The sequence below is a fragment of the Genypterus blacodes genome, unplaced genomic scaffold, assembly GCF_046128005.1.
Source record: "Genypterus blacodes isolate CSIRO-AG114 ecotype Tasmania unplaced genomic scaffold, CSIRO-AGI_Gbla_v1 ptg000037l_1, whole genome shotgun sequence".
NCBI lineage: Eukaryota > Metazoa > Chordata > Actinopteri > Ophidiiformes > Ophidiidae > Genypterus > Genypterus blacodes.
This window is the reverse complement of record NW_027466850.1, coordinates 873,145-883,447: the sequence shown is the minus strand read 5'-3', so window position 1 is coordinate 883,447 and position 10,303 is coordinate 873,145. Positions and strand designations below refer to the sequence as shown.

Below are 10,303 nucleotides of genomic sequence, written 5' to 3'. Positions count from 1 at the left end.
GCGACTTATCAAGGTCACTCTTTGACCTCGGTTTCCTGCAGGGCCCAGAGTGACACACACACACACAGTCTGGCTTTATGATCGCAGCTTTTCCCACATCTCTCCCATCCCCGGTGCTGCTGCTTGTTCACTCTTGTGGGATTCTAAAACGTTTCGCTTCCCTCTCTTCCTCTCCGTGGCCTCGTCTTCGTGTTGGATTTATGTCTCCTCTGCCTCCTTCTTATCTCACTGCGTCTATCTGAGCACGAGCCAGGCCAACCCGCTCTCCCACAGTCCGGGATACTTCCTGTGTCTCCCATATGTGCAGAACACCACTTACCCCCCCTCCCTCTTCCCTTTGTGTGTTAGTCACGAGCCAAATTTGATAAGACGAAGATGAAGGAGCCAAGGTTTCATCTGCCATTTGTGGCCTGGAGGCAACAAATGCAGAAGGTCACACTCTGGCCGCAAGCTGCTGCGGGTAAAAAGGCTCCATTGTACCCAAAAAGCACCGGACACTGGAGGTATGTGGTGTGTGTCTGTGTGTGTCTGTGTGTGTTGGTGTGTATGTGCATGTAGCTCTGCATCTCATAGTCACTCCCTGATGTTTCGGAGCCATTGATCAGACCTCCGAGCAAACTCTTCAGACGAGATCCTGGTTTCTTGATGTGAACCCTCCGCTCCACTCCAGAGGAACTCCCTCCAGGTTGAGGCGCAGTGTTGGTGTGTGTGTTTGTGTGTATGCCAGTGTGAATATTTGTGTTTGGCAGGGAGCGTGTGTGTGTTTGACTGAACTGGGCTGTGTGAGTTGATTCCTTCCCTGTTTGAGTATAAACACACACAGGGCTGAGGAGGCGAGGTCGTGAATGGAGCCTGCATGTGTGTAGATGAATGCACCGAGACACTTTCACACTTCAGTCCTCAGAAAGCAAAGACATGAAGGAATGTCCGCAGTTTCTCACCATCTGGGGGGTTTGAGACCTCCTCCATGGTTTGGTTCTGAGCCTTCCCTGCAGCATGGACGCTCGTTAAGTCCAGAACATTTTGCAGCTCTGGAAAAAGGCTGAAGCAAAGGTAAGCAACGTTCCAAACACGATCCAAACACGCCGTCCCATTGTCTCAGCCAGCAAAGTCCTTTTTTTAGACAAAGACGGGAAATTACCATTTTTATGGGAGCGTTGAAACCGTGCAAGAAACAGAAACATGGAGCATTAAGTGTCTCCAGAGAAGCTAATGTTTTTTCCGTCCCCTTTGCTGTGGTGTTTGTCTCTGTTTTTCCGTGGCGGAGCGCCCGGAGGACGGCACGTTGGCAGCAGGCTGCAGGCTGCAGGCGACGAGAACGTGCCGCAGAATCTAAAGAGCCCCAATCTAATGAGTCACTGAGCCAAACATGAGGCGGGAAGGGGAGGGTGGGGGGGAACTGGGACACAACACAGGCTCAGGCAGGCCCTGACCCAGCAAACACACTCTCATAGGTATTCACAAGAATAGAGAGAACAGAATAGAAGCACATTCCACAGATACTGGCTGTTCATTACAGCTTAGAGAAACTGAATTACAGCAGATATCGGCTTTAATACTACAACGTTTGCAGAATAGCACGACTGCAGGGAAAGAATCGGGCGTGCAGAATGATGCATTTGCACACGTGATGGATTAAACTAAACATATGTGACTTACACACAATACATCACCCGGGGTAGAAACAATACAAGCGCTCATACATATTATTATCAGCTTTCTGCAATGCAGCACAAATGTTTTCCTCCACTTTATTGGTTTATGGAAGAAGCCGGAGCAGAAACCGACTTTGTTCCTGCAGGAAAGCAGCGCACCGACACGGAACTGTGCAAGTCATATTCCTATATTTGTGTTAATTGTATTCTACATTACTCTAAACCCTTTGTTATTGTGACCTCTAATCAGGCACTCTTATTTATACCAGGGTGGTTGTGCGTTTGTGTGTTGTGCCGAGCGGAGGAAGTGGCGTCTGACCCTCGGGGGCCCGGTGTGGCCATGAGAACCACAGCAAAGCCTCCTGGGATACGATGCCCGGGCCTCGGCCTCTGTTATGATTCCCATGAACCTCCTGATAAGTTTATAAGTTAAAGAAAAAGCAGCTGCGTGTTTACGTCCAAACATTTTACGGTCGAGGTCCAAGTGTTTGTGAAATAAATGGAAAATATCATAAATGTCACATAAGAATCCTTGGGTTGTGTTGTTTTTGCTATGATAACAGACACACACTCACTTATACTTACACTTACTTACTGACTGCATGCAACTCTCTGGGTTTTATTAAGCAGCTCAGGATAACAGCAGCACTTTATTAATGAGCCTGGAAATTACTTTTAAAAGGTGCTGGCCGGGTTGTGCTGGGGGAGTGTGTGTGTGTGTGTGTGTGTGTGTGTGTGTAAGAGTGAGAGCATGATCTGTCTGTGTGCTGAGTGAAGGGCTCGTATTGAACGCTGGCTCTGACTGATTTTATTTACATAACCCTTTCATAGTGAGAAATGAACATTAATCACATTCAGACTGAGTTAGAGACTCCAGCCCCCCCCCCCCCTTCTCCACACACACACACACACATCCCTCTCCACTTCCTGTCCCAGCCTCTGTGAGTTAATAGGTTAAAAGGAATATCCTGCATTTGTATCTACACACTGATGTGCACATATATGTGTGTGTGTGTGTGCAGTATGTGAGCCCCCCCCTCCCCCCTCCCTCTCCCCTCTATCTCTCCCCTCCTGCAGCACTGACAGGCAACATGAGAGTGATAAGTTGATCTTCTCTATCAGTGACGGAGCTTTTTCATTTTTTTTTTCAGCAGTTTGCTTTTTAATCGCCTCAGTCTGTGAGGTTTTTTGCGGCCTCAGATATGAAAGACAAACACTGCTGGGAATCCTTCCAACACCCAAATCCAGACATTTTGAAGCTGCACACACACATTGAGTCAGACTAAAGCCCGTCTGTCATAAGCCTGATTACACAGCCCGGCCCTCTGGTTGCTCTTCTCCAGGACCGGCCTGTCCTTTCTGCTGGGCTATGACTTTCAGACGCCGGAGCTCTGGAATTTGATGGAACGTATTTATAGATCATTGAACCCAGAAGAGCTGAGTTATGCCAGGATGTTTTCATAATTCAGCCAGAGCAGAAAGTAATTCTCTCCACATTCATTTCGTTATTTGATAGCTGACACTGGTTTAATGACCTGGCACAGCTGGATGGCAGCAGTCCCGTGCAAGTTTCAATAACAATGGTTTGAACCTCTTCCACCCTCAGCCTACACATCTACAGTCTGGGGGAAGAATCATACCATGCTACTTTGTGTTAAACTGCCACATGATGATGATGTAATGACTTGTGACGTGACGCAGTGTTTGGTTATGCGTGGAATCGTTGTGTAATCAAAGTCAGCAGCTCCTCAGAAACAACACAGCGTTTGTTCCTGCAGCGTCCACCGCCTTTCTTCTTTACAAAATTCAATGAAAAGCACAAGACTTTTGAATGAATCCTTCCTTCTTCTCTTTGGGTGAAAACAAGCGTCGCAGGCCGTCCATATGTCACTGTTTGCTGTCGTCACGTGAACAAATAAGAGCCCCGCTCGGTAATGAGGGGCCCTGATCTCACTCTGCTCTCTGCCTGAGTGGAGGTCAGGGCGCTGATAAACCTGGCAACCCCTTTTTTCATCCATCCACTTCTGAGCCCAGATTACAGAGAGCGATCTTATCAAGCCGCCGTGCGCCTCTATCAACATGATTGATAACCAAATAATGAATTAATAAAAGCAGCAAGAGAGAGAGAGTTAGAGACAAAGACAGATGGATGAAGAAGCGTCTGAAGTTCACACCGTTTGGCTTTAATTGGCTTGTAAAGCTGAGTGTGTGCAGCTCATTCTTCTAATACAGATATATGATATCCAGCGGGTGTGTGTGTGTGTGTGTGTGGGTAGTTGTCACACAGATGAATCCTTAAATGTATCTATTAATATTGATATAAAAAGGTTTGCAATGTGGATTAATTTGCTTCAATTTGAATGAGAACCTAAATGTAACCTCAGCTACTACTATTATGCTGCATACACACACACACACACACTCATTAATTCTCAGTCAGCTGAGGTGATAAAGTAAATAGGAACCACTGTGTGTGTGTGTGTGTGTTTGTGTGTGTGTGTGCGTGCTTGTGTGTGTGTTTGTGTGTCTGTGTGTGTCTGTGTCTCTGTGTGTGTGTGTGTGTGTGTGTGTGTGTGTGTGTGTGTGTGTGTGTGTGTGTGTGTTAAGATGAAAACTCAAACTAGAATTCAGCGTAACACAGATTCTCTTCACTTTCTCTTTGCAAACTTTTCCTTTGGAGCACTCTCTCCATTTCTCAGCAGCGCTCCGATAAGTTTCCCCTCTGTCCCCGCTGAGCGCTGCAGTGACATTCCACCAGGAGACCCAGATAAACAGGCTGAGACAAATGGCACCCAGTGAGATCCATCTCCCTCTGCTCTTATCCCCCCGGTCCTCAATATCACACATGATTGGTGGTTCCCCAAGTGCAAGGCCACTGAGGGAACATGGGAAAAGTTTTACCTCAGCCTGGTGCAGCTTCTCCTTCTCCTCAAACTAAACTGAATATGCAACAACAGCGTATAAGCGAACAGGAGTGTGTGTTGGTGCACTGAATAGAAAGATCTGGTGATTTGGGACAGCCAGGCCAGGAGCCGAAGGGTTAAATGCATTTATTGGTTGTTTCAGGTTCATTAAGCTTAACGGGAGAGTAAACTTCTTCTTTCCAGCTGCTTTGTTTCTCCTCACCTCGCTGTGCTGGGACACACACACACACACAGACACACACACACACACAGACACAGACACACACACACACACAGGGGGAATGACCTCATCGGGCACACAGGGTCCTGTGTTGATCCAGACTCTGTTCTCGGACTGTAAATAGCTCGGTTGCTGCGTTTACGACCTCTTGACAAAACCTTTTGTCATGGTGAAGGAACAGAACCGTCACAGAACATTAGGTACCACTGGATCAACCAGAATCAAACGAGAGCACAGAGATGAACCAGGATTAAACATATCAACTCTTTATTACTCATGGAATGGCTGCAAGACTACACATCGACACAATGACCTCATCTGGCAGTGAAGAAGAGGGGAGAAGAAGCAGAGATGAAGCTCAGATGTCCCCTGATTCTATTGAGAACTCAGTCGACATCTGAGAATGAATCTGAGATCTTAATTTGTCAAAGTCACGTGACACACAGGAAATGAATGAATTGGAGTAACGAAGGCTTTCAAATAGGAAACCATCTTTATTTATGGTAGCTTAATCACAGCATATAAAAGTGAGAACACTGCTTTAGTAAAAGATAAAGTGACTGAAGGAGATCTGTACACAAAATTCCACGACAGACCAACACTAAATGTAGCCGATGATGTCGTTGCAGATGATCGGCTGCCGGCTGCCTGACTTCATGAGGGCCGTGAACTGGTAGAAGTCTGTGTCAGGCTCGTGGAGACCCGAGTGAGACTGATGGAAGAAGGGGACTTTGGACTGCGATACTCCCACGGGACAGGACAGACGTTTGGACGAGTTGGCAGTTCTGTTCAGGCGGGCCGAGTCTGTGGATCTCATCCTCACTTTGTCCTCCACGCTCTTAGAAAATCCCACCAGCTTCCTCCTCATATTCCCAAAGAACCCGCTGGCCAGTTTGCGCCTGGAGCTCGGCTTCAGTTCGGCCGCCTCGGGACAATCGGGCAAGTCCATCCAGTTCTGTATGAGGTCCGCGAAGCTGTTGTCACCCAGGACCAGAGGTTGTCGGTTGCGTCCCCGCGTCAACAAAGAGGTGGTCCAGTCCTCGGGGTCGCTGGCTTCAAACGACGTCCAGCGCTCTAAACACGCATCTGAGGTGGATTTGGGTCGAACTCTGCCGCTGGGGGCTCTGTTTGTGCGGAGGCAGGCAGAAGCAGACACCCGCACGTTCCTCGTTCGCCTGAGGACTACGCCTTCGTCCTGCCACGACGCCTCAGAGTAGCCGGAGTCAAACTCTAAACTCTTCTGGCTGCTGGGAGAACCCAGGCCCAGTCTGAGGCCCAGTCCGCTCACGGCGTCCTCCTCTTCCTCTAGAGGACTGGCCAGGCAGCAGGCAGAGTCGTACGTGCTGGACGTGCTGGCGTCCGACATCCTCAGGCGGGCGCGTTGTTCCCTCTGCAGGGCTTTCTGCTGACAGGCCCGAGCCAGGGCAGAGTGACGGCTCAGAGCGGAGGCCTGTGTGTTGTTGAGGGCGGTGAGAGGAGGTCTGGTCGCCGGGCAGGTCTTCCTCAGTTGTTTCAGGTCTTGCAGTGACCTCATCATGTATTGCACCTGCTCCTGTAAGCAGTCACCTGAGTCACGCAGACAGAGCTGTGGGCAGAGGACAGAGACAGCAGACGGTAAATCACAAGCCAGCACATTCAGTCTTTCTCTTACGTGTTCCATCGCTGTAATAACAGTTGACCCAATACAGACAAATACAGGGTCAGAGACACGGGACAGGCCGGGGCTTGCTCACTGTATGTCACAGACGCTCTTCCTCCTACGATAATCTGTCTGTGTGAGAGCTAAATATATCCATACAAAACAAATGTGTGTGTGTTAATGTTCTGGGCCGCAGCAGCACCTGAACCAGACGCCTTATTGATCAATGACTCAATATAGCAAACACACAGATTTCCTTAAACAGAGATCTGCCCACAGACTGGAGCGGGTCATGGGATCAACGAGGGGTTAACTCAAATCTCCACTGTGAACTGGGGAGATCTTGTGGATTTGGATTTGGCCGCAGAGGGACCGGCCTCTTTCAGGGTGCGGCACGTCTATGAAACACACATGAAACTCCATACTCCTGTTTCCTCTCTGACTCTACACACTGATTGGTCGACATCAACCAGTGAGCGACGGGGGGGCTACAAAGCTAAACAGGTCACCTGACGAGTGTGTGCGAGTACAAATGTATGCACTGAAGCACAGGAGGGGGATTCACACAAACACAAGACCTCTAACTCAAACTCAAAACAGTTTATGGATGAGAACCTTTCCATTTGGAGCAGATTGTCCCGTTCTCACGCTGAGGATGAGGCTTTGCTTCATCCAGACCACACGGAGCAACGTTATAATTTACCCGACTTGTGCCGCAAACCTTCAGCTAAATGTGACAACGCCACAACTCCAGACCATTGAAAGAGAAACGGTCCTAACAGAGAGGTGAGATGTGTGAAGAGACAGGCTGTGAGATCGATCCCTACACTGTGTGTGTCACTGAGGTCACATCCAATACACTCCAGCATAACAGGGGGGGCCCTTGAACTCTGCTCATGTCACCAATCTAACCTCTGACCTCCTCCTCTGTCCACTGAGCCTTTGACCTTCTGCACCTCTGCTTTCTCATCATAACTCTGCTAGATGTTGCAAGAACTTGAGAATGCAACCAAACAGCTGATGAGTCTGCTGCAGACATGGACCAGCAGCAAAGAGGCATCATCCCCTCGATTACACAGCAGATCTACACAACAACACACTCACAATCAAGCAATCCAAAGCCTACCCATATGTTTCAATGCTTGCCCAACGGACCCTGAAGGCATCTTAGCATCACTGACCGCTCCATCCGTCCATCTGCACTGCTCAACACCAAGACTAGTTTCGGATTCAGATTTAAATAAAGCCCGATGGTTACTTTCATTTTTTAATCCTTAATAACAGCGTGGCAGTTAGCAGCGACCGCAATCGCGTGTGTGAAGCTACAAACGCGCCGGAAACGTATAAATAAGGTAAGAGTAAACAAGAATTTCCCTCGGGATCAATAAAAAGAGTGTTTCGTTTCGTTTCGTTTCAAACTCACCATTCCAGTGTCTTTCATCTGCAAATCCACACAAATCCTGCAAGAAAAGGCAGAAATAAGTTAAAGCAACTGACTCAAAGCAAAAACGGGAGCTTTAAAACGTCAATAAAACAGTAAATCCGGAACTCAAACTCACTTCTATTAGCACACACGTTGTATAAAAGAGGTAGTTTATGCCATGAAGAGGAGGAAAAGTCCAGTTTGTTGCGGTGCTGTGGCTCAGTCGGGCTCCCAGCTGCTTTCACTGAGGCAGATGTGCTGAGTGAAGGTTGCAGACTCAGGCTCCGCTGCTTTTTTGCAGACGAGCAGCCAATCAGAGTCGAGCCCGAGTGCCGAACCGACCAATCACAGCGCAGAGGAGCTCGGAGGCTTCATTAGCAAGCGAGTTCTGTGAGCAATTATCTGACCTCAGAGCGAGCATCACATGCAACTTTAGAGTGTGTGTTTCTATAAAAAGAGGAAGAGGAGGAAGAAGAAATTTATACTGAAATTTGATTTATACTTTTTTTCAATGATGTGGGGATTACGTAGTTTGGTATTCTGTTGTAATTGTGTTTTTATAAACTGTAATTGTGCAGAAATTCAGGAATTAACACAGATTAAAGTCAGCAACTGATCAACAGAGCTTCACTCCCCATGAATTTTACTTTTTAAAAACGTGTTCACGATATAATTGCGGTATATATGCAGAATTAAACTAACTGTGCTGTTATGGATTTCAAATCTGTTATAATGCTCCTATAATTATTCAATAAGGCGCCAACATTGCCCCCCTGTGGTGACACGGGGTTCAGCAGCTAAGGTTTAGGAGGAAAATGCATCAAATACTTCTGGAAATCTGGAATCCTGGAACATATTAAGGTGCTTTAACATGGACTCAAGCTTCCAAGAGAATTGATCAGTCTAAAGACCTCTAACTCAAACTATACAAGTATTTAACCAGTGAAGTACATAAAAAAGAACTTTATGTGACTTGTGTGATGGCTGCATGCAACCTGGAGTGTGTTTTTTCAGCTCTTTGCTAATGTAAATGAAGCTTGGCCTATCATTGTAAATCCCTCCAAATAAGAAGGGGCGAAGTTCTGCGTCTCCCAAGTCAAGTCACTAAATATAAATGTAAATGTCCAAAACAAAAGCCTGGAATGTAAATGTGAGGATCTGCACTCGTTTGGGGCATTGAGCCATCGGTCCACCCGGTAGTTTAGCACTCGGAGTTCTATTCACCCCATTCAGGGAGAAGATGTGTATGTAAATGTGAAGGCTGATGAGGGATAGCGTGTGCTGACGGGAACAGGGGAGCACTCAAGACCTGATGGCTGCTGTTCAGGTGCAGATTTGTACCACCAGCAAATCCAACATTAGCATAAAGACCCTTGCGGCATGTTGGAACTTACTGCACCAGCCCGACTCTGTGCCACATCTGTATTCTGAGCAAACTCTAAAATACATTATCTAGCAATATCATGTCATAATAACCTAGTTCACACCTCTAATCTGCATGATTGTGTCAGGTAGCAGCACTCCACACCTCTATTACATCTCAGTCCTTATCTGACTCCTTCTCTGTGGGCTGTTTGTAAGGATAATGGTGTCAGTTAATGGATAAAGTCTCACATCAGGCCTCTCCTCTGTAATTCTCAATGACAAGCTTATATCCACGCTTTCACAGAATCATATAAACTAATCTGTAGTAAATTTGGTTTGAATATCCTTTTTAAACCCTGCGTCCTCAGATGTGGACATTATACTTTTCCTACCCTAACCCTCATACATCCTTGGTTTTAACGTGGACCTGTTGTCCTCATGTCTGGACATATTTTTGCTGCCACTAAAGGTCTAAATATCACTTTGGGTTGCTGGGAAACACAGCAGACGGGAAGAAATGTGTTCAACTCTTTGTTTTCATATGTAATACCACATATGATCACAGGCTTCTTTTTTTGTTCTGTACTTATTAGGATCCATTAATCCAAAACAGCAAGGATAAATTATAAATGCATGTGAAATGAGTCCAGTCCAGGTCTCAGGAGGATGTAATTATATTTGTGTACATATTGATAATAGAGTGCAGCCTGCAGGTTGTCAAATGAATGTTTTCACGTATACCAACAAAATGTTTCTAAAAAAGAACAGAAAGGGAAACATTAAGGGTGGTTCTGGGAAACCTCCACCTTTGAATCCAGCAGCCAACACACTCTAAACCATGCATTAAGTCATTACACCAGGATGCTGAGAGCTGCATTGTGATTATTTCAATTTTCTGAGAATGGCTTTTATTCTGAGCAGCTCTTTCATGAAGCCTAATGGATTTAATTACGGCGTGTGCTCGTACCTGAATGCAACCCGGACTCATTATGTTCTATAAAACATTCGGTCTAAACAGTCCCAGCTATGTTTTTCTTTCCATTTTATCTCTTGACATGACGATCATAAATGTAACCA

General features: G+C 46.6%; 1 protein-coding gene across 1 annotated transcript; it reads right to left on the bottom strand.

The window, feature by feature from the left end:
• Nucleotides 1–5,070: 5,070 nt before the first annotated feature.
• LOC142996316 (PAK4-inhibitor inka2-like) lies at nucleotides 5,071–8,110 on the bottom strand. Its single transcript, XM_076147281.1, has 3 exons — nucleotides 7,998–8,110; nucleotides 7,862–7,898; nucleotides 5,071–6,384 (listed from the first exon to the last, which is right to left on the bottom strand). The coding sequence occupies exons 2-3, from the start codon at nucleotides 7,877–7,879 to the stop codon at nucleotides 5,401–5,403; spliced, it is 1,002 nt and encodes a 333-aa protein (XP_076003396.1). The 5' UTR covers nucleotides 7,880–7,898; nucleotides 7,998–8,110; the 3' UTR covers nucleotides 5,071–5,400.
• Nucleotides 8,111–10,303: the final 2,193 nt, after the last annotated feature.